The sequence below is a fragment of the Astatotilapia calliptera genome, chromosome 20 (assembly GCF_964374335.1).
Source record: "Astatotilapia calliptera chromosome 20, fAstCal68.1, whole genome shotgun sequence".
Taxonomy (NCBI): domain Eukaryota; kingdom Metazoa; phylum Chordata; class Actinopteri; order Cichliformes; family Cichlidae; genus Astatotilapia; species Astatotilapia calliptera.
The window spans coordinates 30300864-30319277 of NC_137441.1; the positions used below are offsets into that span (position 1 = coordinate 30300864).

At 39.3% G+C, this 18414-nt stretch overlaps 1 protein-coding gene across 1 annotated transcript in view; it reads left to right on the forward strand.

The window, feature by feature from the left end:
* LOC113012995 (piezo-type mechanosensitive ion channel component 2) overlaps positions 1–18414 on the forward strand; it is a 35092-nt gene that overhangs the window by 12296 nt on the left and 4382 nt on the right. The window contains exons 16-49 of the mRNA XM_026153485.2: positions 882–941; positions 1912–2060; positions 3059–3223; positions 3912–3953; positions 4248–4280; positions 4467–4579; positions 4874–5049; positions 5237–5413; positions 5737–5901; positions 6228–6428; positions 6520–6724; positions 6895–6996; positions 7086–7251; positions 10239–10482; positions 10604–10700; positions 11277–11436; positions 12342–12431; positions 12547–12629; positions 12834–12899; positions 13147–13259; positions 13423–13543; positions 13669–13743; positions 13885–14051; positions 14357–14556; positions 14632–14793; positions 15113–15406; positions 15533–15791; positions 15974–16162; positions 16248–16452; positions 16601–16733; positions 16881–17028; positions 17136–17350; positions 17804–17962; positions 18110–18257. Of these exons, the coding sequence (XP_026009270.1) occupies positions 882–941; positions 1912–2060; positions 3059–3223; positions 3912–3953; positions 4248–4280; positions 4467–4579; positions 4874–5049; positions 5237–5413; positions 5737–5901; positions 6228–6428; positions 6520–6724; positions 6895–6996; positions 7086–7251; positions 10239–10482; positions 10604–10700; positions 11277–11436; positions 12342–12431; positions 12547–12629; positions 12834–12899; positions 13147–13259; positions 13423–13543; positions 13669–13743; positions 13885–14051; positions 14357–14556; positions 14632–14793; positions 15113–15406; positions 15533–15791; positions 15974–16162; positions 16248–16452; positions 16601–16733; positions 16881–17028; positions 17136–17350; positions 17804–17962; positions 18110–18257 (5082 nt within the window). The remainder of the gene's footprint in view (positions 1–881; positions 942–1911; positions 2061–3058; positions 3224–3911; positions 3954–4247; positions 4281–4466; positions 4580–4873; positions 5050–5236; positions 5414–5736; positions 5902–6227; positions 6429–6519; positions 6725–6894; positions 6997–7085; positions 7252–10238; positions 10483–10603; positions 10701–11276; positions 11437–12341; positions 12432–12546; positions 12630–12833; positions 12900–13146; positions 13260–13422; positions 13544–13668; positions 13744–13884; positions 14052–14356; positions 14557–14631; positions 14794–15112; positions 15407–15532; positions 15792–15973; positions 16163–16247; positions 16453–16600; positions 16734–16880; positions 17029–17135; positions 17351–17803; positions 17963–18109; positions 18258–18414) is intronic.

The window sequence follows — 18414 nt, forward strand, 5'->3', positions numbered from 1 at the left end:
AATATCACAGGAAGAAGTTTTTTAACAACTATTTTTTGCTTTGCTTCTCAATATGTTTTTTGCATTCTCATTACATGTAGTGCCCAGTGCTCACCAGGTACTGGCTGTGAGCACTCTGGCTAACATGGTTATTGTAAGAACTCATCTTGCTACTGTTTCAGCCCATGGTGCTACATACGGCAACGTACAGCAGCTTTAGTAATGCTCATCTAACAGAGTTGTGAGATGAAGTCCCAGTTACATCCTGTAAAAATGAAGATGTTGTTACAGCGGCTTTCAGTAAAGGCTGCACAATCTTAATCTGCAGACATAGTCACAGAGAGTCTGTCTGTGGTCAGTGAGGGAGCGGAACCAGCGCTTCCAGTCACCTTTGTAACTGCAACTCCTCCGACTTCCCCGAACATCAATGCACTCTCACCTCGTCCTTGAATGCACTGAAAATGCACCATACTGTATCATTATAAAGCAGAGCCTTTCTCTATAAGTCGGATATAATGCAAACAAAAATGTATTGCAAAAAGAGTTTTCCAAAAATATTTTCAAACTGATCTTTAGGAGCCTCTGTATGGTCAAAAACGAATATTATTATGATTAGTAGTAGTATTAGAAGTAATAGGTTTAAAAGTAGTTTTATTGTTATTCTTGTTGTTGTTTTTTCACATGTATTTCCTTCTTCAGTACTGTTGAATATCAGCATGTGTTTTGTCTTCTGCTAGTAAAACCTTATTTACGAAAAAGAAGATGAAAATGCTCCTTCCCATAGTCCCACACGTCATTGGATCCGTCTGTTTCTATAATCTCAGTCTGAATTGTTTCTGAGCCGTGCAAATAATAAGTAAATACTATTGTTTCATTCATTGTATCATGTTTCACTCATTCAGGTGGTCGTATACAAAATCCTCTACATTGTCCTCTTCCTCTTCTGTGTTGTTCTTTACCAGGTTAGTAACTTAGTTTTCTGTCCTCTAACTTAAAGTAGACTTATATCAGAGTATAGTTACTCAGCTCACAAAATATCTATCTATCTATCTATCTATCTATCTATCTATCTATCTATCTATCTATCTATCTATCTATCTATCTATCTATCTATCTATCTATCTATCTATCTATCTATCTATCTATCTATCTATCTATCTATCTATCTATCTATGATTTTGAAATGGGTCACTAAGTGGAAAGTTAATCCACTTTTATAGTTAAAATGTTGTTGTAGAACACATAAAGCCAATATATTTTAGGTTCATCTTACACTATAATGTGTTGACTCCTAAACTAACATCAGTGAACCATTCAGTTGTTGTTTGTGCGTAAAAATGTTCGGAGTGGGTGTAGATCTTCCATAAAATGTAGAAAAGCTCACAAAGGCAGACTGTTTACTCTTCATCCATACTCTTTTCCAGTTAAAAGTATTGATTATGACTAATAAGCACATACACAGCCACTTTTTTTGCTCCAGTTTTACTGTTTTTTCTTGCCCATATTATGTTTCTGCTGACCTTTTAGAAAGATGGTAGGCACTTACAGGAAGGCCTAATGGCTTTGGACATGACATGTCTATTTAGACAACATCAGCAACGCCCGGTGTTTTACATACCAAGGCGATTCGAAGGATAAATGCAACACTGTCATTTTTAATGAAGATCTAATTTGGCTGTTCTGAACTATTTTGTTTAATTTTTATATATTAAATATATATATATATATGTATATATTTATTGTCCAGGTACACCCTGGACAGACTGGCAACCTGTCCAAGGTGTACCCTGCCTCTCGCCCTATGGTGGCTGGAATAGGCTCCATCCGTCCCTTACCCTGAAAAGGATAAGGGAAAGAGGATCGATGGATGGATATTTAATTGGTAATTATAAGACTTACAGGAGAAATTATAAACTGTGTTTTTTCTCTCAGATCCGTTATGATGTGTGGCGTCGACTCCTGAAGACGTTCTGGGCAGTGGTTGTTGGTTACTCCATGGTGGTGTTGATAGCTATCTACATGTACCAGTTCAGAAGCGTGTCTGGGCTATTCAGACAAATCATGGGGATGTCAGAGGAAGGGTGAGTCTCATACAGTATTGTGCAGAAGTCTTTAGAAACTTCTTGATTCTTTATATTTTGTTAGGTAAATGGGATAATAGATGCTGCAATTTATGGAAACATGTGCAAGCACATATGTAAATACAGTGAAAGACAGTCTCTGACGTGCTGAAACACTATCCGCTCAAAACACGTGAGGGCTATAGGTTTGAGGCTGCTGTCGGGGGTTATGGGGGGGGGGGGGGGCCTCTGGCATTTGTAGTTGTTGAGGGCTTGGATGCCTCTTCACACCTTCTGGCAGCTGGTCTGTGAGGAAGTTCTCTTTCCTCTTCCTGTAGGCCTCCTTGGCCTGTTTGATGCCCCTCCTTAGGTTGGCTCTGGCACAGAGAGCTGTCCCTCATGCTGAAGGCGCAATTACTAGTTTTGATCAGAGCCTGTACTTCACCCATCATCCTGAGTTTTTGGTTAGAAAAAACCTGGATGGTTTTGGTCACTGTCATATTCTCTACCCAACACTTGATGTAGAAAAGGATAGATTGAGTTTTTCCATAGTTATGTGTAGACACGACACTGGTTTATACCTTGAGTTTGGTCCTTTTTATGTTTGTATGATTCTTACGTCAGTGGCTTAATAAAGAGAAAACTTTCCTCTGAAATGGTCAGGTACAAGGAGTGGACCAAAAATGAATGAAAAAGCAGGCAATGTCCAAAGAAAAACATTGAAAGACCTTGAGAAAGCCCTGAGAACTATTGCTCAAGAGCACTTTAAAACATTGCAAGAAGGCCTGACTCCTAGAAAGCAAATATAAAGAAATGAGGGGTGTAGACTCGAGTCTTTTGTCTTGTACTATATACTCGTGGTAGGTCGTGAATTGTTACTCATTAATTTATTTTTGTTAGTGTTAGGAGCCATTTTGATATGAAGCAAGAAGCTTCTTTATATCTGTTTAATTTGTCTTTGTAGCAGACTTGGCTGTTTGTTATAAGGTTGTGTGTTTTTCTCCCATGTGATTCTCCAGTCTTCGTGACCTGGGTCTGGAACGGTACGACACGGTGGAGCTGTTTGCACGCATTCTGCTTCCTGCTACGTTCCTTTTGGCTTGTATCCTCCAGCTTCATTATTTTAACTTTGACTTTCTGACTCTCACTGACCTGGACAACGTACCTGTCAGAGAGACTTCAAGGTGAGACAGCAGGAATGTATGGAGGGAAAGATCCTGCTCAGAAAAAACATTCTGTCCTTTGATATCGATATGAACAAGAACATGTGGTGCGTTATATTAAAAGAAACTTAAAGAAATGAGGCAGTCATGTATGTCAAAATAGGATAAATCTACTTAGAAAATATAAAAAATACATTATTTTTATTATATTTTAAAAGTAATTATAGGTTTCCCCCTCTCTAGATAAATGAAATAAAAATTTTTGTGGCTTTTTTGTATGAGGTGCAATAAAAAAGCTCTATGACTCCTTGAAAACACCTTAACAGATTTAAATTCTTCCCTTCAGGGTTGTCTTCCTGCACACCTGAGCCATTGTTGAATTGTAGCCAGAGACCTAACTCATTACCACGAATGATACTTGATGTAAAAGTCAGGTCAGTTTGGCACAGAAGTTAATGATTGTGTTCTGCAAGATTTTGAGGTTCAAGGTGAATTCGCAGCTGCTCAAGTGCTACTCGTCATAAGAGGATGTTAAAATTGTAGCATCACTGGGTACAGTCAGAAGATGCACAACAAAACAACTTTGAAGGGGAGTTTTTAGGTTTTTTGTTAAGGGAAATTTTAATAAGTCGTATGAAATGTTTACGTTTTGATTGCCTACTGACTATACTACATACTATGTGTCTCGTTTGTCCTTTTCTTCGTACAGAGAGGAAGAGCTCATGAATTCAGTCAATGAGATATCTGACACGTAAGTGTAGCAATTATCCTATTATAAATTTTTAATTGTACTCGCAGTTCAAATACTTTGATTGTTTGTACAAAGATCCACCACATTTGACCGCATCTCACACGGCTTATTCACTGCCTGTGGATAAAATCTGCATTTGAATCAAAATGAACTTTCTTTATGTGGTGAGAGCATTACATTATGTTTCAGTTACATAAAAATATTAAAAGTCGGGCAATAATAAAATAGTCTCTGGCTGTGCTTTGAGGTAACTGAAATATTACAAGTATTGTCATTATTCTCATTTTGTCCCAGGATTAAAGAAAACATTCAAAAGCTCCAGAAACGGTAAAACTTTTCATTGTTGTTTTATTATCTTCATTCTGTATTGTATTAATTTGGAACATAATTTGTTTGGATGAAAAGTTACTACGTATACTTGGATATATAACAACCTGTAAAACTGCCGATGGATTTGTTACTGAATTCCTGCAGTTTTTTAGTTAAATGGAACACCCTCATTGTGGTTGTCAGGCTTGTGAAGGAGCAGATGGGAAATGGTAAAAGTCAGGAGACTCTGGCCAGCATTGGACAGCAAAGCTCCTCAGAAAAAGGGGCAGAAGAGCAGGAGGAGGAGACAGGAGAAGGTAGTATCTGTAACAACAATGTTTTTCATTAACAAGCTGGCACAGGTTGTTGTTGTTTTTTCAATTTTACTCTCTGAAACTCGTTGGCTTCCTTTAACACATGCAAACACATGCAAACATTACTCTTTCAGTTTAGAGCATTTGGAGTCTATTCACATGTTCTGATGTTTCCTCTTCAGATAACTGAGATTGTACTGTTACTGTCTGCGGCTGCAGCATTGATATAATCCATTGTTAATGATCAAATTATGTCTGATGCCCTTTCCTACCCTTGGTATCATCCCCTCTTCTTAGAAACAGTGCACAGCAGCAGTGAGGACAAGTGGATTGTGATTGTGGATCGGGCGAGCCTGCTGCTCATCCAGGGTCTGTCGGGGTTTCGAAGGCTCCAGGAGCTGAGCTGGAGGCTGATGGAGCTCCACAGCCTCAAAATTGTGTCGTCTGGCATCATCTGGGTATCGCTGCAAGAGGTGGGATGTTGGCTCTGATCATGCATGCATAAATTCTATAGGTGTGTAAATACAAGTTATTAAAGCAGCAACAAAAAAAATATGTCCAACAGTATTGATTTACTTAGTGCTGATGTTGATGAGGGTACATTTAACCTCCAGCTCTTCTTCTTCTCTGTACATAAATATGTTAATATATTTTGCACAGGTTTCACTGATGAACTTGCTTTTCCTGGTTCTGTGGGCATTTGCACTCCCATTCCCACGGTTACGACCTTTAGCATCAAACATCTCTGCTGTGTGGGCATGCGTCATGGTGGTGTGCAAGATGTTTTACCAGCTCAAAGTCATCAAACCTCTTGATTACTCCTCTAACTGCACTGCTGTGAGTTTTCTGTAATTATAAGTCTCTGGAGGTTGGATTAAGTGGCTCGTTTCTGTGTTATTGGGGTTTTTTGCGCTTGTATTCTGTGGTAGTGCAGTTATACTCACCTCACAGCAAGAAGGTTCTCTGGTCAAACCTGCTAATGCATGTTAAGTTAATTTGTGAATGTAACTGCCACTGTGTCACTCAGGATTGTAGTTATGTGGGATGCTATTTCTTCTACTATGCACAAACATTACAAACTTCAGTCACATGGTCCTGATGTCATCTCTGATACTGAGGTAGAAACAGGCTTTGATAATGAGTCTGACTACCTTGTCTAGGGTTTACTTCCCTCCAACAGCTCGGGCCTGGATGATGGAGCAGAGCTGAAGGGAAACATGGTGGAGTTGCTGAGGAGGTCTATTCTCTACATCGAGCCCGTTGACCCCGTCTACTGGTGTGGAGCACTGCGCAAGTGTGAGGGCAGGATCCTCCCCTGTCTCAGGGTGAGCTGATACATGTCAAAGTTTGGTATCTTAAAAAAATTGTGATGTGTTTCCAACATTTAGAAAAGAGTGCACCTGCTTTTAAAAGCTCTTTTAAAGTTGTCCAGATGAACAGAATCAACTTTTGGAGATTTACTTACGTGGATGATTGAGCATCTTTTAAAGTCATTTACTAGTCATGAAACTTCATTAGGGCAAAAATCTTTAAGAAATTTAGATTTCAGTTACTTAGCAGTAGTTTTGTTTAGAGAAAATAATACTTTGATATCCATACTATTATTATAGCATTAAAGTAATTATTGGTTGTTGTTTTTTTACTGTGGTAGAACCATCTGATGGTCCTGGGTCTGCTGGTGTTCGAGTCTACTGTCCACCGCCACCAGCTCTACTTTCGTCTCAATAACAGCCTGAAGCCTCCACCCTTCAGCATTATCTTCCAAGGCATCACCAGGCAGCACCTGGATCATGGCATCCTGCCATGCATCAAGTACTTCATCAACTTCTTTTTCTACAAATTTGGACTCGAGGTACTTTTTCAGGCTTGCAGTATTCATTCTGTTTCTCTTTAACTGAAAGTGCACATCTCTGACTTCTTACCATGCTTGTACTGCTTCTTAGATCAGTTTAATCGTTGCAGTCAATGTGATTGGTCAGAGGATGGATTTCTACGCCCTGCTCCATTCCTGCGCCTTGCTAGCCGTCCTGTCTCGGCGACGCAGGAAGGCGATTGGTGAAGTGTGGTCTAAATACTGCACGTTTACAGCGGGCCTCATGGTGCTGCAGTATCTGCTCTGCATCGGCATCCCTCCTGCTTTCTGTGTTGGTAAGGATCTTTCTAATAGTTTGTAGCAGTTTTGCTTCCATGTCTTGAAAAAAATATAAAAAAAGTTTCTAAGATAAAAAATGTAATCACCTAAATCACTTCAAAGGAAATATAAATATATATAAATGAAAATAATCTGTGCTATGCCTTTTATTCCATTTGCTTGGTAGATTACCCCTGGAGAACAGCTGTTCACCCTTTGTCTTCTAATGTGATTAAGTGGTTTTACATGCCGGACTTTGCCATGAGACCCAATCCTTTATTCATATTCTGTGAGTTGATCTTCTAAGTTCTTATTTTGTTGATCTTCTTTTCCTCTTCTGGGTTAGGGTCTCCCATTTTTGTCCTTTTCCGTCTGCAGATGACTACCTCCTGCTGCTCTGCTCGTCTCTGCAGTGGCACGTATTTGAGGAGGAGAACCGAGCTGCAGTGCGACTGCTGGCCGGGGACAATGTCGAGATCAGCCGCAGTTTGGATCCTTGCTCCTTCAACCAGTTCATACCTGTTGACAACTTTCTTCACTGCAGGTCAGAATGTGTGATTCTTAATTGTTGTAGGGTTGATATGTCTGTTATCAGTATACTGACACTGTGTAATTCTGTTGTTCAGTTTATTTTCTTCTTATCTTTAACATGACTCACCCTCCAAATCTAAATTTAGTGTTGATCGGAGCAGGAAATAGCCTGAACTCCATAATCCAGCACTCTCATCAAACCGCTTTTTGTATTGTGGGTTAAACTGCATATGGAGAGTTGGGAGCCCATCACGCTGGTCTGTGGTCATTTTAGGAGCATTAAAGGGTTGAATTAGATTATTAATTTATGCGTGTCTCATTTCCAGGAACTTTTGTTAATGGGCTTTATTTCAGTCTTCAGATTTCTTGCTGTCCATAAAATATATTTCTGAAAATTCTCAGACAAAACCAAAAAAATTCCATGTGGAAAACACATTTGGAATTAGTAATTTATGTACAATTTTATATTAAAATAAATACAAGAAATTCGACTCCCTGTCAGCTTAGAAGATTGCAGATACAAGTGGCGGAAACAAGCTGGCCTGCCCCTTAGTGATAGGTTTTAGGCATTCAGGGGCTCAGATTAGAGCCGCCATTCCTCCACATTGAAAGGAGCCAGCTGAGGTGGTTCAGGCATCTGACAAGGATGCTTTTTGGTGCCTCCTGGATGAGGTGTTTTCCCCTACCGTGAGCAGGCTCCAAGGTAGACCCAGGACACGCTGGGGAGATAATCTCTCTGAGTTCGGCTGGAAATGCCTCGATGCTCCCCTGGATGAACTGAAGGAGGTGGCTTGAAAGAGGAAGGTATGGGCTTCTCTGCTTATGCTGCTGCCCCCAGGACTCAGTGCCGTGTATGTAGAAGTCTGAATTTTCTGATTATGATGACTACAAAATACATGAAGTAAGATTGAAGTCTTTGAACAAGTTCAGATTTAATCTAAATGATTGTCCTCCTTGCTCTGCACCGTTCTCTCACATACACTCTTCCTGCTCCTCTTCTCTGATTGTTGTAATCCAACTAATCATCCCTGCCACCTATATTATTGATTCATTAATTAATTATTCCCTATTTGTAAAATTGCAAGCAAGCCACATGAGCGATGATTTTGAGGCTCGGGCTCCTTTGTTTCAACACATATTAGGGACGACAAAATTATTATTTATATCTCTACTTATTTCTCTGATGAACTTTTGGGCTATTCGCAGACGACTGATCGCCTAATCAGAGGGAAAACCGTTTTAAAGCCCCGTCTGCCAACTTAAGAAATAAAGCCGTCATTACACATGTACTTTGGACAATGCTGGAAGATTGGATTCAGTTCGATTCTATGGAGCCGCCAGAAAAGTGTGCACAGAAGGCAGGAAACCTGATTTTGACTTACTGTAAATTCACCAGACAGACTTTGTACTAAGGAGCTAGCAGGTTAATGACTGATAAAAGAAAGAACTTGCTTATTTGTTTACACATAATAACACCACATCATGTTCCATTATGTTGATGTGCGTGAGTGATGTCAATGACCACAGGGAGCATCTGAGGCCTCGCTTCCAGACAGAAGCAACATTTAGTAAAGAGCTCATGATTTTTATTAAACATATAAACAGAAAACAAAACATAAATCATTGAATTCTCCCCTGTCTGTTCACATCCATGCATTTATTCATTGTACTACAACTGCACTGAATACTTTCTTATTGTCTGCAGTGCAGGTGTTAGTGTTATAACTAACTCTGTTTAGGCATGTAGTGTTCCCATGCTAAACTACATTAATTTTGTAAGTTACTATTAAATGTCCTTGTTTCCTTGGTGAGCTGAAAAGCCTGAAAATATAGAATACAAAATCTCTAATTTCCCCAGTCAAATTTTTGTACCACTCTGGATAGATAAGTATAAACAACTTGAAATGAGACAGCATAATCTCTAAACGTTAATGGTTATGAGTTTCCAAAGTGTCAGCCTGCACTTCAGAGCCTGTTGTTTAGATAGAGGGGATGAAGAGGTGGCAAAGTTCATGGTAGAAGTGCAAGGTGAAACGTAGTTATGCAAAGACAGATTGCTCCTTCAAAAAGGCTGTAAAGAACACTAAATACTTTTAAAACGTTTCTAATTGTCTAGAGTTCTTGGACATTAAGTGTTTTTGTGTGCATTATAAGATAAACAATCGCTACCTCTGAGAAAAATGCTTTCCGTGGAAGTGGTTGAAGAGATTACATTGTTTTTAACTGTTAAACTACAAACCCGTTTATTCAGTTCATTCTTTTGTTAAAATCTTTAACAGTTTTCATCTAATTTTCTTTTCTTATTTACTTGTTCTACAAAATTTAAAAAACATTCTCTCAAACATTTGAAAAAGTAAGAAATGCATTCAATTAAATCCATAAGCCTGGACAATTACATCATAAGCCTGTACATTAAATATGGATAACGTGCACTTTAATAATATTTTTTTTGCTGTATCTTAATGTAAATACAGAGAAGGAATAAACTACTTGAAGAGTTTTAAATATGTGCTTTCCAAGGTTTAGTATAGTTTACTAAAACTAAAGTAAAAGCTGGAATTAGAAGGGTTTTTTTTTATTAACTTAAATAAAAATAGAAACTAGACTCTTGAAAGATATCAAAACTAACTAAAACATTTCGTGAACTTGGAAATCAAATTAAAATAAAAAAAATAGTGAAAGTTTTAATATTTATTATTTTAATATAATTGATAATTTGATTTTATCACAATTTGCTTAATGAAGCAGTCATGGATGTGTTTATTGGGAGTCTGGATGTTGTGTTTTTATTGTATTGCCTGTACTGATTTTCCTAAATCCTGCCTCTAAAATATGCCCTCCTCTATGTGGCGTCTAAAAATAAAAACTAATAGAAAATACAAAACTAGATTAACTGTAGTGCTTACATATTTTTTATAGCGATGGTTTAGCTTTGTAATATTTGGCAGTATGATTTGCTTTCTTTTTAAACTGAAGATGTGGTCTCTGTTTTGTCCTCAGGTGCTATCTTGATATGGTGAAGGTGTTTGTTTTCAGCTACTTCTTTTGGCTGGTGCTTTGTCTCATTTTCATCACTGGCACGACACGCATCAACATCTTCTGTCTCGGCTACCTGGTGGCCTGTTTCTACTTCATGCTGTTTGGAGGCAGTGTGCTGATGCAGCCAGTCAGATACATCCTGCGGCTATGGGACTGGCTCATTGGGTACACCTGCTTTGTGATCGCCATGAAGAACCTGGTGTCTGTAAGCGACCATACCATAAAGAAGTTCAGAAGTTGTACAATTGTACAGAATAATTCAAGACATGCAGCTATTTTTTTAAAATCATGCATTACTGATTAATGCCTCTTTTTCCTTCTTTCAGCTGGGTTCTTGTGCCTACCTGGACAGCCTGGTGAAGAACAGCTGCTGGCTAATTCAGGCATTTAGCATGTTTTGCACCATCAAAGGTTATGATGTCCGTAAGTGTCTGTAACAAGGATATTTAGTCACGATTTGTGTTAGGGAGAAAAGAATGTGCCAGAATTTCCGATGGTATATTTACACTCAAAGCCACTTTATTAGGTACTCCTGTTAAACTGCTCATGAATGCAAATATCTAATCAGCCAATCACATTGCAGCAACTCAGTGCATGACCTGCTGAAGTACAAACTGAAATTGTCACAGTGCTGAAACAATAATTATAAGCATCATTAAAAAAAGAAAAAAAAACACAACAGAAATACATGATGGAAAATTAGAGTTTTTATATTGACATTCAACATTTTTTAGATGTTTTACAACACTTTTTTACAGCTGTGTTATATTTTACTTTTTTTTTTTTATAGTTGCACTTTATTTGGAAGGTTAAAATTATCATTTTAATTAGCCAAAATAAAATGCAGAATTAAATATCCATTGGTATACATTAAAATTAAAATCAAAGTCATTATTCTACACAACACATGATGCAGAAATGTTTTCTGTCATGTAAAAGTTTGTTAAAATCTGCTGTAAATTCTTCAGACATATTTCTCCTACCCTGTGTGCCTTTCAGCTGATCCCGATGATGAATGTGAGCTGCCTGCAGGTGAAGCCGGCATCGTCTGGGATGCGATCTGTTTCACTGTCCTCTTGGCACAAAGGAGGGTCTTCCTCAGCTACTACTTCCTCTATGTGGTGTCTGACCTCAAGTCTTCTAAGATATTGGCCTCTAGGTCAGTGCTTCATTTTCAGGTTTAGCTCTATAACATACAGTAGTCTTAAAGCTTTACACATAAGGTCAGTGAGGTTTGAAAACTTGAAAGTTTTATATGTTTTGTTGGATAAATCTAGATTGAGTGTAACACTTAAAAAATAAAAGAAAACCAAAGACACAAGAATTCATGCGAAAGCTGTTTACGAGAGGTTTTTGGTAGCTCTCTCTTTCATGGATAAATCATTACACAGAATTCCTAATAATAATTTCCAGTAATTTTCCTGGAAAGAACAACGTGATTTGGTCCTAACTGCATGAAAATGTATTTCGGCATGTTTGTTTGAGTTGCTGTGGATTTACTAAGGCTTACAAGGCTATGCTAGAATGACCAAACTACAGTTTATTTTTTCTGTTTTTTTCTGTTCTGTTTTTACAACATAGTAGCTGTAAAAAGACATCACTAATCTCTTACTCTAACTCATTTTACATGGTGGGTCAGATACAACCCACTTTCATCCTGAGAGGGCCAGACCAGTGAAACTTTCTTTTCTTTGTGTTTGTATACAGAAGTTTATTTGCACATTTAATTGCTGAAATATCTCAATATAAGTAAAAAGAGCAGTTTCAACAGTATGTCTCAGTTTTGCTGCATAACTAAGAAGTGTTACTCTACTAAATGAAAGAAATCTGTTGCCAAGATCTGTATGATGTGTAAAACAAAATGTGTAAAGCATTGCCCAGACTGTCCTGTAATAATTGGACCGCACTGGAGTCTGCGCCAGGCCAGTTTTGTCACACATTTTGGGCCTTATGTTTGACACCCCTGCTTTAGAGTCACAATGTAAACTTAGCTTGTTAATGTAAAAACAAACAAAGTAAAAGCTAAAACAGCAGTTAATGTCCCTGTCCATCTCGACCTTGAAGGGGCGCTGAATTGTTTGAGGCCAGAGTGAAAAAACAGGTAGCAGCCCGACTGGAGATGGAGAAGAAATCAGTGGAGGCTCTGAAGAAACAGTAAGAACACTTACACTGAAACCATTAATGGATCAGGTTTACAGTAAAGACCATCACACTTCCCCTCTTCCTAAGCAGCGAGTTATAAACTAACCTTTCAGCCTTCTTCCTATAGGATGGAGAAGATCAAATCTAAACAGAAGAGTCGACCTGCACCACCAGAAGAACCTCTTGCTGATCAGGAGCAGGTGACACCTGGTAACACAAGTGACTCTTTTTCAGTTTCTAATGTTAGCAAGGAAAACAGGCCAAATTCATACAGTAGAGTAGAGAGAGTATGGTGAGGGATGTTTGAGGAGGGGGTTTAGTCTGCTTGTTCTTTTTCTCTGTGATGGATGTGTTTACTTTATGGAAGCCAGTAAATATCATCAACACATAAACAAAACGAACTGTAAATTCCAGGTGATGACGAGAAGGCAAAGAGAGATGCAGGAAAATGGTGGAAGCCCTGGGTCTCTCAGCCTGGAGGTGAGCAGGATCCTTAATCAGTGTGAAAGAAAGAGAGTATTGGCAGAGGAAAGAGTGAAGACAATGCTGTTTCCTATCATTAGGTTGTGTGCTTCACTTCTTTTCAATTTAATCAGAGAAATGTTTTTAACCTGACAGTAAATGCAGCAGCAGATTTTAGCCACTGACCTGCTTCTTTAGAGCAGATCAGATGCCAGTGGTATGTCTGTGTGTGCATGTAGTTTTGACACTGTTTTGTTTAACACAGTGGAAAACAATTGTGGCTACCACCTGTTTGAGAGTGACAGTGAGGAGGAGGAAGAGGAAGTTCCTGAGAAGACAGAGGAAGAGCAACCACCAAAGAAGAAATCTGCTTTTCAGGTTAGAGCCAGAATGATCTGAGCCAAAACTAAAAGCAATGGAGATACAGTTAAAGTATTTCACAATTTCCCCTTAAAGTGTTCGTTTTGAGTTTTGTAGCTGCAAAAACAATCTATGTTGTAAGATCAGTGGGTGATCTGTGCATCTTTGTCTTTAATTCTAGTTGGCCTATGAGGCCTGGGTCACGAGCTCAAAGAAGGCCTTGAAGGACCTGAAGAAGGAGAAGACAAAAATAAAGAAAGAAGAGAAGAAGAAAGCAAAGAGAGAGCTGCAGAGGCAGCAGGGTGAGAACGGATCATGTTGTGTTTACTAGTGCTACTCTTACTAGTAGACATGTATGGTAAAGGGGACTGTAACTATAAAGACATGCTGTATCACAAACAGTTTGATGATGGCTCTTGTTCTCCAGGCATTGATAAAGCAGAATCCAGTGAGGACGAACCAGATGAAAGTGTTGTGGAGGAGGAGGGAGAGGAGAAAAAAGGTATACACTTCTAAGGGATGGGAATGCCCTAGTTCCAAATGACCCTCTGCTTGTTGTTGCAATGAAAACAGGAAGCATTAAAAGCATGGAAAACCTTCACTCTAATTGGCTTACTGTGCTTTTACACATAACCTCTTACAGAAAACATCCTGCAGCGCATCATCAGCACGATAAAGTTCAGCTGGGTGTTCCTTCAGTCTCTTCTTGATGACCTGACGGAGGGATTGAACTCATTTTGTAAAGACAACCTGGGCATTTCCAAAGTGCTGCGCTTCGAGCGAGCCTTACTCAACCAGCAGCAAAAGAAGGTCAGCTGAGAGGATAAACACTTGATTTTAGTCAATAAGCAATGTAATTATAACAGAACAAGTTTCACAATTAGTCTCAAGGCTGATATTTATATTTAACACAGTTTTATGGGGGAAAAAACAACAACATTATCTGCTATTAGCAAGTTCAGTACATTCCAGGCAATCCCATAAGATGAACACTAAACACAAATGTCTTTAAATTTGTCTTTAAAGTGTTTTTGATACATCTTCAGTTTATTTAACCAGGATCCTTTATCCTAATGCACCTTTTAGCACTCTGTCTGTATTATCTGGCTCTGCAGGGTAAAGAGGTGAGTCAGGAGAGTGTGAAGCAGTTTTATGAAAACTGGAAGTCCCGTCAGAACACACTGTCGTCTCAGGACAATCTAGATAAATCCCTGTCAGCTCCCGGCTCTCCACCTGCCAGCCCTTCTTCACAACACGCGTACAAGAAGCTGAAGAACCAAGCCTCCAAAATTTCCTGGGGCAGCAGTGTTTCCAGGTACACACAGACAACATAGTCATAGTTTACCTTTCAGGCACACACACTGAGTCTCTCCCTCCTGCTTAACTTCAGCTGCATGACAGACGAGACGATGCTGGTGTCCCGGCAGCCAACGCAGGAGGAGCTGGATGAGCCTCCTGCTGTGTCACCTGCTGCTGACCAGCTCAGACGAAGGCTCTTTAAAGAGGCCAATATTGACATGACATCTTTTGACACTGAGGAACTTTCACCCAGGTGAATGGATGAGTGAACGACGTTTTAGACACATATTTCTGCTCAGTTTAATCCTGTTGTTAGCTGTGATCTCTAACAGACAAATCTATCAGACAAAAACTCCAGTGCAGAATTCATAAAATTATTATTTTCCATTGAGAATAACTTCTTCCTGTTCTTCATCCCAGTCAGTAAAACTGCAAACACCACATAAATAACACGCATAATTGCAGGAAAGGTTTCATTTACCAGAAACAGCTTCAGATACAAGAATTGTCTTTCAAGATGTGATTCTATGATTCCTGAAAGTAAGATTTCTGATTCGCTTGTTTCTTAAAAGCTGTGAAGAACCAAAAGAACTTCATGAACAAGAGGAGGATGATGAGAAACAAACAGAAGTTGAGATGAAATGTGAAGAAGAACAAGAACAACGAGAAGATCCTGAGGTGGAGAAAGAGGAGCGGGATGAGGAATCGCTGCAAAGAGAAGAGGAAGAAGGTGCCAAATACCCAGAATGGACCTCGCTGGATCTCAGGGATAGCGATGGAGAGAAGAGTCTTGACCTCACAGAGTCTCCCAGACCTCTGAGTCAAGAAACGAGGAACCTCACTGCCAGTGAGCTGCTACTCAACAAGTTAGTAGACACAAAAAAATTTAGTATGCAGGACAAAAGAGATATAAGCTCCATCTCTTAAGAACTTTAATCTCCATCATTGTGTTTTTCCTCTTCCTCTCTTCTCTGTCCTTTCTGATTCTGAAGCATGTTTGAAAATGATGAGATCTCCGAGTCCGACAAGTTTTTCGTGACCTTGCCGAGGCCGCTGAAGCTGCTGTTTGCCCTCTATAACACCATGGTGTCCAAGTCAGAGATGCTATGCTACTTTGTGATCATTCTAAACCACATTGTGTCAGCTTCGCTCCTCTCCCTCATCCTGCCGATTCTCATATTCCTCTGGGCCATGCTGTCTGTGCCTCGGCCGACCAAACGCTTCTGGATGACAGCCATCATTTACACCGAAGTAGGTTTTCTTGTAAATACGTCAGATAAAATCTAAATGAAGCAAAGGTGTGTTTTTAGTTTCTTAATGCAAATACTAGATACACATAAAATGCTTTTAATGGTTGATTTGTTGAGTAGTTTAATGTGCGTGCTGCAAACAGAACTCGCTCACATCTCTTGTGTCTCTCTTGTTTGTCTCAGCTGACTGTTGTGGTGAAGTACTTTTTCCAGTTTGGTTTCTTCCCCTGGACCACCTCTGCCTACCGAGGCATCAACGCTGACCGGCCCTTTGCCCTGCCCAACATCATTGGGGTGGAGAAGAAGGACGGCTATGTCCTCTTCGACCTAATTCAGCTGCTCGCGCTGTTCTTCCACCGATCTATCCTAAAGGTAATGTGAAAACTAACCACTGTAAATAGTTTTTAAGCAGCTACTTTGAAATGTTCAAGTGCTGCCTGTGTCTATGTCTCTGCAGTGCCACGGGCTGTGGGACAACAAGGAGGTTGAGATGCCCGATTTCTTCAAGAAGCTGAAGAAGAAAGTGGACAAGAAGAAGACCGGAGCAGAGAAGATGGGCAGCAGGGAGCAACCACCACGCCGTCTGAGGTTCCTCCCCCTCCAGGCGTCCACCACCTCCTTATTCTGTAGACTGAAAAAAGGCGAATCTGCAGAATCTGGTGGTGAATATTCAGAAGATCCCTACATGTCTTGAATAAAGAGTCTCCATGTTCATTATCTCATTTTTGGAAGTTGTCATGTTGAATTCATTACCAGCAAATGGCTAGTTTTTCTCAATTTCTTTTAATTTGTTTATTTTTTAAACTGGAGAGATGAAGCCCAAAAAGCAGCAAAGCAAGAAAAAGAGACGGGAACGACATAAGGCTCCGCTGACAAGGAAGCAGAGGATCAGACAGCAGATCAGAGAGAGGATGCTACAAGCCAAAGCTGCCGCCATAGAAGTGTGAGTTGTCTGCAGTCCACTAAGTCTGTTTTCTGAGATGTTAGTCATTACTTTATTTTGGTAGATAATATTTTTCCATAGATTTATTTTTAGTGGAGAGGAGCTTCCCGTTTCTGTCTTACTCTGCAGTCTCTTCTCTTTCTGCAGCGGCCTTCACATCTACTTACCTATAAGGCAGTTTTTCTATGACATCATTCACCCAGATTACAGCCCTGTGTGTGACGTCTACGCCCTCATGTTTCTCATTGATGTCGTCAACTTCATTGTCACCATATACGGATACTGGGCTTTTGGGGTAAGACTACACAAACATATTAATATTTCTTATTATTTAAATCATAAATAAAATTTACTTGACATGTATGATTTATGACAATGAGGCTAATTTTCATCGCTCTGTAGAAATACTCTGCAGCGGCTGACATCACAGAATCACTGTCAGAAGACCAGGTTCCAGAGGCCTTTCTGGTCATGCTACTGATCCAGTTTGGTACCATGATAGTGGACCGAGCCCTTTACTTGAAGAAGTCTCTGCTGGGAAAGTGCGTTTTCCAGGTGGTGCTGGTGTTTGGCATACACTTCTGGATGTTCTTCATTCTCCCTGGTGTCACAGAGAGGTCATTGTTCAATAAATTCTTCTTCTTCTCATTTTTTACTCAGTAAAATAAAGTCAAACTCAATGAAGTGCTTTGTAAATAAAGTTGGCATTGTATGACTGACCTTTTCAAACATTCAACCACCAAAACAAATTTTTCTGTTCAGGGCTGGATAACTGTAATCTGGCATCGTAATCAAAAAATAATAAAGCTTTATTATTTTTTTCAGCTTTTTTGTAAAACAGTAAATCTTAGAATTTCATGGATAACAACAATACTTATATTTTATCATTAAAAAATTGATTTCAGTTTAAGAGCTTGCACATACTGGTGGATTAATGTCACATAAATCTTACATTCGACAGAGGCCTATTAAATTTGTTAAGCACAGTATATAAAAATAAAAATAAACAAATCTGATCCATGACAATAAAAGGAGCAAAGATCGATATCTCTTCTGTTTATTTGCTCCAGGAGGTTCAACAGAAACCCAGTTGCTCAGCTGTGGTACTTTGTAAAGTGCATCTACTTCGGCCTGTCTGCGTACCAGATCAAGTGTGGCTACCCAAACCGCATCCTGGGCAACTTCCTCACCAAGAACTACAACTACCTGAACCTCTTCCTCTTTCAGGGGTACAAAAACCGGCTAAACTGTAACTAAATAACCGCCAACATAAATACTTCAGACACGTTTTACACTGTGACTGGTTTGTTTGTAGCATGATCAAATTTTTATTTTAATTCAAAACGTTTTTCTCTCTCTCTCTTCTCCTCTTTCAGTTTTCGGATGGTTCCCTTCCTGACAGAGCTGAGGGCGGTGATGGATTGGGTTTGGACCGACACCACGCTGTCTCTCTCCAGTTGGATTTGCGTTGAAGACATCTACGCTAACATATTCGTCCTCAAGTGCTGGAGGGAGTCTGAGAAAGTAAGCAGGAGTGCTTAAGAAAGTAGTTGAAATTACTTTTAAAATCATTTTAGTCCCTGAACAAGTACAAAATAAACAATTAAATTACAGAAAAATGTGTGTTTTTCAGTGTAGACTATAGAAATTTCCATTAAATATATGAGAGAGTCTGGGCTGT